The following is a 16,124-nucleotide window of genomic DNA, read 5'->3' on the forward strand; positions in this document are numbered from 1 at the left end:
AATTGGCCCCGCCCCCAGGGCGATCGATATATGCAAATTTGTGGATCAAAAAGCCTTCACGCCCACTTTTTCTCGGGCCAATGGGGAGCGAGGTGAAAGGTCAAAGGGAGGGGGTCAAAGGCGAAGTTACGGGGGGGATAAAAGGACGGTGTTCGTCAGTCAAAAGGGTCGTAAAAGTCGGAGCGAAAGAGTCAGCAGAACGAGAACGAGTAGTAAAGGTCGGAACGAGGCGAAGGAGTCGGAACAGAGAGTCAAGACTTCGCGGGCGGTGGAGCTGCTCGTCGTGAGCGTTGAAGTCGGAACGGAGGGGACGAGCTGTGGAGAGGCGGCGAGGGCGGACGAGGGGGTGCTCGCGTCGTGAAGGAGCTGCGCGCCCGAGGGAGGCCGGCAGCGCGACCTGGCCGAGGTGGAGACGCTCGTCGCACATAATAAAGATCCTCTATACCCCGAGCATCAGCAACCCCCTCCTGTTTCCCCCCCCCGCGCTGAGATAGTGCGACCAAGGGGGCCCCGTTCCCACCCCCTGCCAGGCACTGTCCACGAGGCCCGCGGGTTGCGGGGCCATCGCCGCTCCGCGTCTCATCACCAGACGGGTAGGCCCGACCAGGTCTCGGCTCCAGGCCTACCTCATTCTTGAGGGTATTTCTTTTCCTTGGTTTTGGGTATGTGTTGTCGGCGCCGTCTGTGAAGTAGAATTGTATAAGTGTTGCCGTGTGCTCGGTAGTCGGAATTAGCTCTGCACTGTGTTTTCACTTTTATGTTTGCTTTTTGTGTAAATGGAATTGTGTTTTCTTTTTTGTGTGCATTTGGTGGAATTGTATTTGTGTGCTTCCCGTGTGCCGCGAATAAATGTGCTTTATTGTTGAACTGTTCTCCCGCTTCGCTTCGTCTTTTCCCCCATTGAACCCCCATCTTGCTTCACGTAAAGGGTTGGTAGTGGGCTGAGTACGCCCGATAATTAATCGAACCGTCGAGGTCGACGATAACACCGCTCGGTTATTCTGATAGTACGGAACGGGTCGCTTAAGTGGCCCGTGTCCGAAGTCGACCTGCGGCGAGGTGCGATCGCCCGGTCTACCCTCCGCGTGGGTACTTAGGTAGTTCGAATTTGGCGAGCAACCCTATCCCACGCGGGGGCTGATTGGCTCGATCGCGGTGAGACCGAAAGGTCCACCCGTGACTGGTTCCCGGCGTTAGTCCGAGAGGGTCACGACTGGATTGTCCGTCCGGTGGGCGACGTGCCGCGATTCGAGTTACGTGGCCGTTCGCACGCCGGCGGGCGCGAAGACCGCAACAATATGTACATACATATATACAGTATATATGTACATACATATATTCCGTATATATGTATATATATATATATATATATATATATATATATATATATATATATATATACATATTTATATATATATATACATATTTATATACATATATATATATATATATATATATACATATTTATATACATATATATATATATATATATATATATATATACATATATATATATATATACATCCATATATACACACACACACACATATCTATATATATATATATATATATATATATATATATATATATATATATATATATATATATATACATACATATATAGGCATATATATCTCTGCAGATTAGGGCAGGAATTTGGAATTTGGTTGTGGTACCAGCGATAGCTCGCCTACTGTTTGTGAAGGATACTGTGGGATCTTTCACATCCATCAGCTAATGCCAGCAGACAGGACACCAAGTTTGACGTTCGTTTGCGGGATGGTCGACGCACTGATGAATCACCCTGCCTGTGAAACTCTGGGATGACAGTTTAAGGCTGGGCCAATAGTAAAACCTCGACAAGACAGCCTCGACGTGAATGTGCATTCCTCTTGGCCATCCTGCAAGCCATATACATTTATACAATTAAAAATTTTATGTGCATGACGTCAGTGTCATGTCACATCTCGGGTCAGTGTGCTCTTTTCATTTAATATACCAGTGCGTGCCCGTACGTGCATGGCCGTATGTGCGTGGCCGTATGTGCGTGGCCGTATGTGCGTGGCCGTACGTGCGTGGCCGTACGTGCGTGGCCGTATGTGCAAAAAAAAAAAAAAAACTTTAAAACAACTACACAGGCCGTTCCTTCGCTCTCGTTAATGACGACTGGATTGGGGCATTGTATTTATCTATAAATGCGCATAAGAAATCGAGAAATTATTAGAATACACTAAGTTATCACTATCTGGAAGTCCGTACGTTGTCACCCATTATGGGGAACGCGGCTGAGGATCTCTTCCCCATCGGCCACCCCTACCCAGCAACGTGTCCTGTCATTTGGTTTGGTAAATAAATGGCCATAACTTGGGAACCACTCGTCCGATTAATATCAAACCTTGAAAAGGCACATTCTCAGGTCCCCAGCAATATACCTGGCAAGTTTCAATTAGATCGGACCAGTGGTTGTCCAGAAACAGCGGTCACAGACACACACACACACACACACACACACACACACACACACACACACACACACACACACACACACAGCTGGAATTATAGATAGATAACACATATAACATATATAAATATATATTCATTTTTATTACAGAGCATTGGTGCTGCCGAAGCAGTTTCTTGGCAGGGGTTATACTAGGTAGTTTGCCATTGCCTTCAGAGCAGACATTCTAGCCATTACACCACCGAGTCTGGTTACCTTGTGGATCTTCAAGGTATGCAAGAAAATAAACTCTTCGGCACCTAAAGTAGGGTATTACAATCCCTTTCACATTATTTGAGAGGAATGGAGAGGTCTGCAGGGATAACGGAGTTTGTAAGACACTCGAAAAGGTTTATCTTGTAAAAGTGAATGGTCTTTAAGACTAATTTCCCAAAAATAATTGCAATAAAAATCAATTTTTCTCTTGTTTAATATTTTGTTACTATTTTAGGAAAATTTATCTGAAATACTCTTTGTCTTCATGGGGCTATCATTTGGGGTTGTAAATAACACCCATTTGACATTGAAGTGTGAATACATTTTTGTCGAAGTTTCAACAAATTCGTTAACACCCCCAAAATTCACACCATATTTTTGGCACGAGTCTTTCAAGAACTGTCTGGTCAGACCTATACGTCAGATGAAGGTAACAAAAATTTGGAACTTAGCCAGAGTACTGACAATATACTGCCTACTCTCCACCAAAGACACCATGGGATATTTATTTATTTATCTATTTATTCGTACGTGGCCTGTGGCTGCTTGGCTGCATCATTTCCTAGAGGCGCGACTGTACCACTGATGCAATGCCCCGTTACTAGTAAGCTGGTACTCATTATGCTGACCTCGGAAGGATGACAGGCTGAGTCAACCCACCTGGTGTTAATTCAATGAAGAAACATAGGCTTAAACTCAAAACCTTCGGATTTTAAGCCAACACCAGGCTTGCAAGATATTTAACGTCCACTAACTAATGCTAGTGGACATGTCCTCCAGCTTAAGATGCATCTGAGGGAAGGTACACACATTTATGCATCGCCCTGAATGCAAAACACCAGGATGACAGTTGTTAGCTGCTTTTAGATTCTAACCCAAGCTAGACGGTTCAGACGTGAGTCCATGCACCCATAATCAAATGGAAGACTAAATACTGCATTGGAGTCATAAGAAGGAACCAAAATAAGCAAAGAGCTTATAAGTTATCCTCCCAGCCCCACATATAAAAAAGAAAATAGGACACAAAGAAAATATACAGATGTAGGATTAATACTTATATGCCTCGTCCTTTTTTGTGGCATGTATCAGACTATTGTGAGTGTCTCACTCGAAGAACCTTTTCAACGCCCCTCGTATCCATTCTTTCTCCTAAATAATAAAGCTATGATAATACATCTCCTAAATCATAAGCAGTGTGTTTATCTTAAATAATTTATCCATTTTATCTGTTCTTTTTTCCCAAATGACAAGTTTGTTATGTGAGAGATGTCAACAAACAAAAGCAGTGTGGTATTTTCAGCAATGAAGCTCAAGGACATGCCAGGAATACAATAAAAACAAAATTCAGCATGGAAAAAGAAAGGAAAATGGAGAATCAAAAGATGAAATAACATAAAAATATAAATCAAAAGCTAATTATAGTAAATTGTAAACTAATAAATGAGGAAACACAATCAATAAGCAATTGAATAGATAAAAGGTGACAGATAATGATTCATTGGTGAGAGATTGCCGAAGGCAAGTGGAGGGTAAAAACAAAAGGTGGAAATGTCAAGATTGCATTGGACTCACCGAGAATAGCAACCAGCAGGAGTAAAACAGCATAGTGCTGAAAGATTTCCTTGTGGTGTATGTACAGAAGTATACACAAGGCCTGCATTTCAAGAATCTGTGGATGACAAGGAGTGAAATTATTCAGCCTGAGGAGGACTTCCATAGTGTGTCACTACTCCATCATACAATGTTTTTCACTGTTACGTTTTGCCAAAGGTCTCTGAGAGGTCCTGGGTCAGTTCATCGTGTCAACTTTCAAAATGTGCACTGAATAGTACCACACTATCCCCATCGAATGAAAATACAACAATGAAGACGTTGTCAATTCCTCACTGCTCTGACATGAGGCTCTTTTCGAACTTCAGGATTGTTCAACAATATTTCTCGAAGATTGAGTGGGTATGCAAGTTTAGTTCTGGCTATGTTCCAAAACAGTAAAAATGAAAGGCAGAAAAAGAATGAATATGTTCAATCGAGAGGAATGAGTTCCAATAAAATGTCAGAGACACGAAAAAAGAGATGGATACAAAAGCAGACAGAAAAATAAATTAATCAAAAGATTAAAAGAAAGAAACTTCAGGCGTAACAAACTATGCCAGACATAATGGCATCATGATGAGTCTGTCACCATCCGTTTGGAGTCTGGGAGGTTAGTTGTTTGAATCCATGCCCTGTCACCCTGAGCGAGTGGTTCGTGCCCTATCACCCTGAGCGAGTTATTCATGCTCTGTCACCCTGAGCGAGTTGTTCATGCTCTGTCACCCTGAGCGAGTTGTTCATGCTCTGTCACCCTGAGCGAGTGGTTCGTGCTCTGTCACCCTGAGCGAGTGGTTCGTGCTCTGTCACCCTGAGCGAGTGGTTCGTGCTCTGTCACCCTGAGTGAGTGGTTCGTGCTCTGTCAACCTGAGCGAGTGGTTCGTGCTCTGTCAACCTGAGCGAGTGCTTCGTGCTCTGTCAACCTGAGCGAGTTGTTCATGCTGTCACCCTGAGCGAGTGGTTCGTGCCCTATCACCCTGAGCGAGTGGTTCGTGCTCTGTCACCCTGAGTGAGTGGTTCGTGCCCTGTCACCCTGAGCGAGTGGTTCGTGCCCTATCACCCTGAGCGAGTTGTTCATGCTCTGTCACCCTGAGCGAGTGGGTCGTGCTCTGTCACCCTGAGCGAGTGGGTCGTGCTCTGTCACCCTGAGCGAGTGGTTCGTGCTCTGTCACCCTGAGCGAGTGGTTCGTGCTCTGTCAACCTGAGCGAGTGCTTCGTGCTCTGTCAACCTGAGCGAGTGCTTCGTGCTCTGTCAACCTGAGCGAGTTGTTCATGCTGTCACCCTGAGCGAGTGGTTCGTGCCCTATCACCCTGAGTGAGTTGTTCGTGCTCTGTCACCCTGAGTGAGTGGTTCGTGCTCTGTCACCCTGAGCGAGTGGTTCGTGCTCTGTCACCCTGAGCGAGTGGTTCGTGCTCTGTCACCCTGAGCGAGTGGTTCGTGCTCTGTCAACCTCAGCGAGTGGTTCATGCTCTGTCAACCTGAGCGAGTGCTTCGTGCTGTCAACCTGAGCGAGTTGTTCATGCTGTCACGCTGAGCGAGTGGTTCCTGCCCTATCACCCTGAGCGAGTTGTTCGTGCTCTGTCACCCTGAGCGAGTGGTTCGTGCTCTGTCACCCTGAGCTAGTGGTCTGTGCTCTGTCACCCTGAGCGAGTGGTTCGTGCTCTGTCACCCTGATCGAGTGGTTCATGCTTTGTCACCCTGAGCGAGTGGTTCATGCTCTGTCACCCTGAGCGAGTGGTTCGTGCTCTGTCAACCTGAGCGAGTGCTTCGTGCTCTGTCAACCTGAGTGAGTGCTTCGTGCTCTGTCAACCTGAGCGAGTTGTTCATGCTGTCACCCTAAGCGAGTGGTTCATGCCCTATCACCCTGAGCGAGTTGTTCATGCTCTGTCACCCTGAGCGAGTGGTTCGTGCTCTGTCACCCTGATCGAGTGGTTCATGCTTTGTCACCCTGAGCGAGTGGTTCATGTTCTGTCACCCTGAGCGAGTGGTTCATGCTCTGTCAACCTGAGCGAGTGCTTCGTGCTCTGTCAACCTGAGTGAGTGCTTCGTGCTCTGTCAACCTGAGCGAGTTGTTCATGCTGTCACCCTAAGCGAGTGGTTCATGCCCTATCACCCTGAGCGAGTTGTTCATGCTCTGTCACCCTGAGCGAGTGGTTCGTGCTCTGTCACCCTGAGCGAGTGGTTCGTGCTCTATCACCCTGAGCGAGTGGTTCGTGCTCTGTCACCCTGAGCGAGTGGTTCGTGCCCTGTCACCCTGAGCGAGTGGTTCGTGCTCTGTCAACCTGAGCGAGTTGTTCATGCTGTCAACCTAAGCGAGTGGTTCATGCCCTATCACCCTGAGCGAGTGGTTCGTGCTCTGTCACCCTGAGCGAGTGGTTCGTGCTCTATCACCCTGAGCGAGTGGTTCGTGCTCTGTCACCCTGAGCGAGTGGTTCATGCCCTGTCACCCTGAGCGAGTGGTTCGTGCCCTATCACCCTGAGCGAGTTGTTCATGCTCTGTCACCCTGAGCGAGTGGGTCGTGCTCTGTCACCCTGAGCGAGTGGTTCGTGCTCTGTCACCCTGAGTGAGTGGTTCGTGCTCTGTCACCCTGAGCGAGTGGTTCGTGCTCTGTCAACCTGAGCGAGTGCTTCGTGCTGTCAACCTGAGCGAGTTGTTCATGCTGTCACCCTGAGCGAGTAGTTCGTGCCCTATCACCCTGAGCGAGTTGTTCGTGCTCTGTCACCCTGAGCGAGTGGTTCGTGCTCTCTCACCCTGAGCTAGTGGTTCGTGCTCTGTCACCCTGAGCGAGTGGTTCGTGCCCTATCACCCTGAGCGAGTTGTTCGTGCTCTGTCACCCTGAGCGAGTGGTTCGTGCTCTCTCACCCTGAGCTAGTGGTTCGTGCTCTGTCACCCTGAGCGAGTGGTTCGTGCTCTGTCACCCTGAGCGAGTGGTTCGTGCTCTGTCAACCTGAGCGAGTGCTTCGTGTTCTGTCAACCTGAGCGAGTTGTTCATGCTGTCACCCTGAGCGAGTGGTTCGTGCCCTATCACCCTGAGCGAGTTGTTCATACTCTGTCACCCTGAGCGAGTGGTTCGTGCTCTGTCACCCTGAGTGAGTGGTTCGTGCTCTGTCACCCTGAGCGAGTGGTTCGTGCCCTGTCACCCTGAGCGAGTGGTTCGTGCTCTGTCAACCTGAGCGAGTGGTTCGTGCCCTATCACCCTGAGCGAGTTGTTCATACTCTGTCACCCTGAGTGAGTGGTTCGTGCTCTGTCACCCTGAGTGAGTGGTTCGTGCTCTGTCACCCTGAGTGAGTGGTTCGTGCTCTGTCACCCTGAGTGAGTGGTTCGTGCTCTGTCACCATGAGCGAGTGGTTCGTGCTCTGTCACCCTGAGCAAGTGGTTCGTGCTCTGTCAACCTTAGCGGGTGCTTCATGCTCTGTCAACCTGAGCGAGTGCTTCGTGCTCTGTCACCCTGAGCGAGTTGTTCATGCTCTGTCACCCTGAGCGAGTGGTTCGTGCTCTGTCAACCTGAGCCAGTTGTTCATGCTCTGTCAACCTGAGCGAGTGGTTCGTTCTCCGTCATCTAAGTGAGTTTTTGTGCTCCGTCATTCTGAGCGAGTTGTTGTGAACTAACACCCGATTTCCGAGCCATTGGCCAAATTAAAGTGTTTTCTAAATTACCGAGCCAAACTTATTTTTCCACCCAACACATGTGGCTGTTTATCAAAAATAATGTTTGTGAACCTATCCCTGAAATTTCTATGTCAATGTAACGTTGTTTTTTGGCGAGAGCTACGCAAGGTTTCTGGGTTGTATACAATAAGTACTGTAGTCGGTAATCACACTGACTCCAACCTGCTGATTCCCGAAAAATTGCCGATGTGTGTGTCCAAGCACGGGTGTGTGCATGTGTGTGTGTGTCTGTGTTGTTCATGAAGAATAACATTCTCTCTGCTAACTCCCCTTCCCCCACACTTTTCTCCTCTCTTCTATCTGTCCCATCCTTGCTCTACCCCATTCCAATACAGTGCAGCACCATCCTCCCACATCTCATATATATATATATATATATATATATATATATATATATATATATATATATATATATATATATATATATATATATATATATATATTGATATATATATATAGTGGTTATGTCTGGATGGTGTTGATCTCAGGACATGTCCAACCGGTGTTTATGTCCGGATGGGAGTTTGTGTTGAACGGTATTTTTCTCTGGACGAGTCCAGGTAGTGTTTGGCTCCAGATGGTGTTTATGTCTGGACGTGTTCTGGCAGTGTTTGTGTCCGGACTGTGCATCTCCGGACATGTCCGAGCGGTGTTTGCCTCCGGGCGGTATTTATAGTATGACCGGTAGAAAATGGATTTCAGACGTTACTGTTTTTCCATCTTCACTGTTATTCTTAGCAGAATCATTTTGATGAGACAGTAGGAATCATAATTAACGGTCCATTTACTTGGAAAAGGTTATACACTTATACTGGGTGGTCTGCCATTCCCTTCCTAGCAGTAACTTGGGCAGGAAGTTGAACTTGGCCATGGTACTAGCGATAGCTCACCTACTCTTCAAGAAGGACACCAAGGGATCTTTAACCAACTCATATCGGCACAAGAGACTCACAACTTTGATCCATCCGAGGGACGGCACACACATTGATGAATCACCCTGCTTATGAAACACCAGGATTATTTTTTTTTAGCTGGATTAGGATTTGAACCCAGGTGAGACTGCTTAGTCTGCATACCTCTAGGCCATAATGTCAGCCCAACTTCTTAAACGCCACAAAAAACAAACAGACATGCAGCAGCAGAAAGACTACTACAAGTTCATTTGGTCACCCAAGCACTCTGCCCATTAAACCAGAAAATTAAGTCATCATTAACAAAATTGTGGGCAGAGAACCAATAAGGGGAAATAGAGTTATCGTAGAGTATCTTACCAAATAAACAATGACGTCCCAGCTGAGAAAGCGAGAGACGATGTATTCACCAGTGATAAGTTGGTGGTCAAAGCTTGGAGCAAACCCCACAACTAAACACACACCACTCACAGCAACCGCCATTCCTGCAAAAAAGATTTAAAAAAACATTTTCCTGATTTGCATTTTCCTGTAATTCAGCATTTTGAGTTTTAGACAGTTTCTGAATGAGTGAATGAATAAATGAATGAATGAATGTCCTCCTGTTTGTCAATGCTCTGGATGGGTTTAAGGTTTGTGGAGTAGCAGATGAAGCCCAAATCCTATCCAGGTTCCTCCTGATGACCCCATTTTGCTCTTTACTTCTTCAGGTTTCTTCTTGGTCTTCCGTTTCATTAGTCTCGCCCGAAGGGGATGCAAGACTATTGCAACACCTGTATGCATGTGTATATGCATGCGTGCATCCATGTGTGTGCCAGCGTCTATATATTTTCGCTTTAAAAATAAGTTAGGTCAACTGGACTTTAGTTAGATGAGCTTATGTGATTGAGCAGTGTCCGTAGGTGAGTGGGTGAGTGAGTCAGTCCATAAACACTTCAGTCAGTCATTGTCACTTCAACCAAACACACAATTTCGATGAAACATGACCACAAGCTTCATATCTAATGCCTAGTGAAGGTTTATTGACTGCATCAAAATGTGTGCTCATTAAGGGGGTCTAGAGTGGTTTTTCTGACCCCCCCGCCCCCCCCAAAAATTCGGTATTTTCTCTCTTCTCCAAAACTACACACACAATTTCGATGAAACTTGACCACAACCTTCATCACCCATGATGTACCAAAGTTTGTTCACAGCATTGAAAAAAGCAGGGTCTCATGGGGTCTGCGGGGGGGGGGGGTTGGGGGGAGGGGTGAGTGAATGAATAAATGGTCACCTGGACTTCAGTCAAGTTTTCTCCTGATTCAGGTGAGCATCAGGATGCACGGTCCTATTTTTCGCTGCAACCGCTTATCCGATTGATGCAAATCTTTAAATACAGGAGGGACTCTCCAGGGAGAAATTTTGTTAATAACTTTGGCATCGTTGGTCACCCGGTCTGGCAGCCAAATTGGATCAAAGGAAAAAAATTCAGACATATTTTTTCTCTGAAACCGCTCAACAAAATAAAATTGAATCTTGGCATGCATCAACTCCATATAAGGTGTACAGCATGATAATGATGCCATCAGTGAAATGGTATTCCAACCATAATTGCTTGAATTGAAATCATTATCCAAAAAATGTGAAAATATCTGATCTACAACCCAATGCGAATGAAGAATGAAATTTATGACGTCATTGATGACATGGTCCGGCGGTCATATTGGATTGAAAATAAAAACATTAAAAAAAATCTTCCACAGAACTGATCGTTGTGAAATTTCATACATATGATTGTCTAGCCATGGGAAATATAGTTTTAAATTATTTTTCATATTCACATTTATTGACACAATTTAGCCTGATTGCGCACAAGTGGTCATTAAATATCCCAATAAGCAATCAATAATCACTAAGCTATGGATAACAGCAACGTATGTGACACAATAAGGTGCATGGTTGACATGAGTATATGGGCCATAATAGCATTGGCTGCAATGGTAACATGTTCAGTTAACGATGAGTTAATGAGTGTGCGAGGTGAGACTGTCCTCTCTGAGTGCTGTTCTAGTGTATTATGTTTTAATCAATCTTGTGAGTATGATAAATGTGGAACATCGGTTTTTGGGTTAATTTTTTTTTTTATTTGGAAGTACATGAGAATGACAAAATCCAGTGAGATTAGAAAAACCAAATCTAATCAGCTTGTCCATAAATTTTCCTGCTCACAGACAGCTGCTCAGAGACAAACAAATAGACAAGACAGACATAGAGGGGTGAAAACATAACCTCCATCCACCTTCGGTGGTGGAGGTAATAAGTTAACTCATCCCATGCTTTTTTAGCCGAAGAAAGCTGCATAAAGCAACCGAGAAAAGCTACGCAGGGTAAGCCCTTTGCTGTTTCAAACTCTACCTGAGTTCCTCCACAACTGCAGACATTCACAAGTAGTACATACATCAGAATACCAATGCTACACCCCCGCCCCCACCTCAGCGGCCTTGTACATTTTTGGGAAAAATCACATAAATTCCTTCAATAATCTTTTCTCCAGACCCACGAGTCAGAATGCCACCAAGTTTGGGTGCCACCAAAACAACATTCGGCCAGGGCCCACATAAGCAACAGATCAAGTGGTCCTATTTTTTTCATGCATATAATGATGTCTATCAATGTATTTGTCCTGCTTGTGATGAATGTATAATGCTGCTCCCTCATCCTAAGATCAAGTTAAAATCAAAATGTGTTACCAAGAGCATCTCTCCAATGCAGGTAGTCCTTTTTGAAGAACAGCATAAGCATGCTGCTCACTGCAAGAAACAACCCAACGTCAGGGTCAATGTCATGAAACCGATATATCGATAATACTGTTCTTGCTGCCAATTATAAAATAATGTTAACCACACCAACGATGGATAAGGCTGGAATCGGTGTGAGGCAAGCCACAGTTGAGAAGGCATATGCAGAAAAGCTTGCTGCCTCGCCGACAAAAAGTAACACGGTTCCTGACCACCACAGGTGACTTTGTAAGAAGGCCAAGTGCCCCACATTTCTATTGAGGTGTGCGGCTTTCTGCAAAACAGCAGCAAGGAAAACAATTAATAATGAGTATTCAATTTAATTGAATAGATCACTGGTGGAATGAACCTGCACTACTAACTGATTTGTCAATTTGCAATGATATAACTGACCAAGGAGTTTTGAATCAGGCTTTGAAGGTTAGCTCAGTGAACCAAGAAAGAGTCGAGGTGCCTCCAACCAATATTCTTACCTGCAAAAAGGTAGCGATGCTGATGATGAGACATCCGCCCACAGAGAGTCCAGCAGCCAGTGTTCGATCCTGTGACAGAGCAAGGCGTGACTAAAACAAGCCATGATATGCTCCTTAATAACAATCAATATAAATAATGATATATCTGCATGCGTATGTATCAAGGGTTCGCAATATCTTTGAAAAACCTCATGCCTTTAATGCTTTAACCTCCGCAGACAAAAGTTTTCAACTCATTCTGTCCAGTGGTTCAGGAGTGCATTGTTCAAGTAAAAAAACAAACGAGAAAGCATCTGAAAATGCAAAGCCCGTTTGCATCCACTTTGTATTCAGACTTCTTCCTCTTCTGTATGCTAAACATGCTCCTTGAGGGAGGTCCATACTGCCGGCTGTCCCACCCACACGTGGTCACCATAAAAACGAGAAGGCCACTCGGTAGAGTGCATACCTCTGCCACACAATGCCTGATCTACGAGAACATATCGGGCCCAATACATTTTTGAAATATGCTACATATCCTTTTGGGCCCTATCTCTCAATGGTGAAGAATCACTTTAGAAATTAAATAATCCTTGCATCAAGATCTTGACTTGGGTCTTCATCAAAATTGAATCAATTCGTCCTTTCCAAACACCCAACCAGTCCACCATGTTTCATCCGAACCCGTCCACAACTTTTTGAGATATCGTGCTATATATCGGTTTAGCACGACCTCTCAAAGGTGAAGAATCACTTTAAAAATTATCAGACCAGGATCCGGATTCGGATCTTCACCAGAATTTAAACAAGCAGTCATAGACTGGTACTTACGAAATCGTCAACTTGACCTCTGACCTTATCTAATAAAAGCTGTCTCTGGAGAAGGTAGCGACGCAAACCAGAAGTTTCTATGATGATTCTGTACCAAACCATCAAAAATTGAGTGTTTGACCTCACTGTGACCTTGACCTTTGACCGATTTTGACCAATATCTAATTAGCGCTAGCCATCACCCTCCTGAATCACGTGGTGTAATTTGACATTGGTAGCTTCTTCCGTTCTCGAGTTATCGTGCCTACAAACAAACACACAAACACACAAACAGAGGACGAAGTCATCAATATACTTACGAAATCAACAAAGAGGCAGACAGAGACACACAGAATGATACACACAACCGACCAACATAATTGCCGAAATCCGAAGGATTCCGGCAATTAACAAACAGACAGACAGAAAGGGGTGAAAACATCCATCCATCCATTGGGACCATACTCTTTGCAGAGCGTTGGTACTGCCGAAGCAGTCTCCTTGGCTATTGGGCACAATCATGGACGGATCGCCACTCCGACACAGTATACCAGCATGCTGGCACTCATTTTACCGACTGCGGAAGGATGGCAGGCCGAGTTAACCCCACCTGGTATTAATTCAACAGCTGAGGGGGATTTGAACTCAGGATCCCAAGCCTGCCACCTTAACCATTAAGCCAACACCAGGCATAACCTCCTTCATCTTCGGTGGTGGAGGTAAAAATACAAAGAAATTGATGATTTTAGGTGACCTTGACCTTTTGACCTCAAAAGCAAAAGGCTTCAGTGATCTAATATGCAAACCCTGCTCAAATTTCAAATCAGTCAGATAAAAAGTGACGGTTTTATGCAACCTTGACTTTTGACCTTTTGATCTAAAAAAAAACAATCAGCTTCTAGTATTTGATTGGTGAAACAATTCAGTTACCCAATATGCAAATTCTTAAAATTTAAGGTCGATTGGATTGAAATTAATGATTTTATGCAACTTGACCTTTGACCTTTTGATCAAAATATAACAATCACCTTCGAGCTTTTCCCTGGTAAACCAATTCAGTGACCCACTATGCAAACTATTCAAATTTAAGGTCAATTGGATGAAAATTGACGATTTTGTAATTCTGGTCTTTGACCTTTTGACCCATTTATGTATTTTTCTTCTCCCTATTCTCATAATCAAGCTTTGCGGAAAATTTGATGACAAAAGCACAAATGGTAAAAAAAAAAGTTACCGCCCAGACAGACACACAGACAAGCAGATGCAAACACACACACACACACACACACACACACACACACACACACACACACACACACACACACACACACACACACACACACACGTGATTGCAAAACCCTGTCTATCACTGCATGGAGGATGGGCTAACAACCAGACACTTCTCAAATTATACAGGGTATCCACATAGTACGTTCCAAATTCAAATAGTAATAAAAAAATTGAAAACCGATACAATGATGCAGTTTACTGCATGTGAAAGAACATTTCTCAAGGTTTTATTGACTTTTACGAGCCATTCGTTGCACCATGCAGAGTCCTTGGGCCATTCTTCTTTGCTGAAGCCACTATCAAGTCCATCATTTACTGGAAATGTTGGAGAAGTTTGTACTCACGTAATTGGTAGACCTGGAACCAGAAGTCATTTATCAACAGGACAGAGTTCCCCCACAATGGAGTCTGGTCATGTGTGATTTACTCAAGGAATACTTCAATGATCGAAAAAATGTGCACAATGATCAGATTCTGTAGCGACCACGTTTGCTGGACATAACCCCTTCAGGATATTTTTTCTATTGGCTTATATGTCAGACATGGTGTACTGAACGAGGGTTACTGATACTGTGGATCTGAGGAAGAGGATTTAGGTGGCATTCGAGACCGTAAAGGCAGGAACGCTGAACCAAACTTTGGAGATTGAGTATCAGCTCGACATGTTATGTGTCACAAGGGATGCTCACATTGAAGTGTACTAATCAATGAGAAATGCTTGACAGTAAAACTTAGACATATGTTCTTTCACATGCAGGAAACAACATCGCGTATCCCATATTCCCATTATGCCAAAAACTAGAACTTCACTCGGTCGAGCACATACCTCTGCCAAAATGAATATTTTACATTTTGTTTCCCACTGATAGGCCAGATCTGGATCGGCACCTGAACCAAAATCTAATTGGCATGTTTTTGTCACCTACCTAACTCATCCACCCTGTGTTGTAATAATCCGTCCACAGCATTTTAAAATATCATGCTATATATTGTTTTGCCCCATCTCTCAATGGTGAAGAATTACTTTTTTTTTTTAATTAAATTTTTTATATCCGGCTCTGAATTCAGATCTTCACCAAAATTGAATCAATTTGTCCTTGTCACATATCCAGATTGTCTCGGCAAGGGAGCCACATGAGTGGAGAAAGCCAATGGGCCGACCACGTGCCCCGTGTTTGCAGCAGGTTGATCGGCATCTCAAGGAGATGGGGATGAGCCAGGCATCGGCCTGGGGGATGGCCAGACGGAGGCCCCTGGAGTACCGGCGGAAAGTGGACGCAGCAACGCGCTGCTCCGGCGCATGCTCCCACACCTGACTTGACATATCTAACCTTTCCACCAAATTTCGTCCAACTCTGTCCACAACTGTATGAGATATCCTGCTCTCAGACCATCAGAAAGCCAATACAAACAGACAGACAGTGGTGGAAACATAACCTCAATCCACCTTCGGTGGCAAAAGTAAATATTTGCGGTTTTAATTTGGAACGGTAATTTCTAGACACCCCGTATATCACAGGATTAATATTATATACTTTTTCCATATTTTTTTCCCATTGTATTTTTCTATGTATAAGTAGATATAATTTTTAGAGTGGAATTTTTCTTTCAAAATCAATATAATTGTATACTGACAATTAATATTCGCATATCATAGACTCTTGGTTCATGCTGAGAACATTGTGAAAACCCCATGTAGTTCAATTGACAAATATTCCACTCGTTAGACTCGAGCTGCTGCCGCTGCTGCTCATCTATCTCTTTTACTCCTTTCTGCTCGTACAACATGGCATTCCTTACTGAGTGGCATAATTGATTCGTCCGTGAGCTGAGCCTCCAGCCGAGTGAGCACTTCCATCTCACAAATGTTATTTAAAAAAAAAACGCACATGATTTGCAATTTTAC

At 44.5% G+C, this 16,124-nt stretch overlaps 1 protein-coding gene across 4 annotated transcripts in view; it reads right to left on the reverse strand.

Annotated features, from left to right (window-relative positions):
- The window catches only part of LOC147026226 (NIPA-like protein 3), an 89,885-nt gene that overhangs the window by 66,491 nt on the left and 7,270 nt on the right, over positions 1–16,124 (reverse strand). For all 4 annotated transcript variants that reach the window (XR_015058172.1, XR_015058171.1, XM_085881428.1 and 1 more), the window contains exons 2-6: positions 12,140–12,208; positions 11,775–11,940; positions 11,619–11,678; positions 9,250–9,374; positions 4,289–4,385 (exon numbers count right to left, since the gene is read on the reverse strand). Coding sequence is in view for 2 of the 4 variants with exons in the window: in XM_085881428.1 (XP_085737554.1) it covers positions 4,289–4,385; positions 9,250–9,374; positions 11,619–11,678; positions 11,775–11,940; positions 12,140–12,208 (517 nt within the window). In the remaining 2 variants the exon portion in view is untranslated. The remainder of the gene's footprint in view (positions 1–4,288; positions 4,386–9,249; positions 9,375–11,618; positions 11,679–11,774; positions 11,941–12,139; positions 12,209–16,124) is intronic.

The sequence above is a fragment of the Eptatretus burgeri genome, chromosome 5 (genome assembly GCF_056783735.1).
Source record: "Eptatretus burgeri isolate ZD-2024b chromosome 5, Ebu_testis_v1, whole genome shotgun sequence".
Taxonomy (NCBI): Eukaryota; Metazoa; Chordata; class Myxini; order Myxiniformes; family Myxinidae; genus Eptatretus; species Eptatretus burgeri.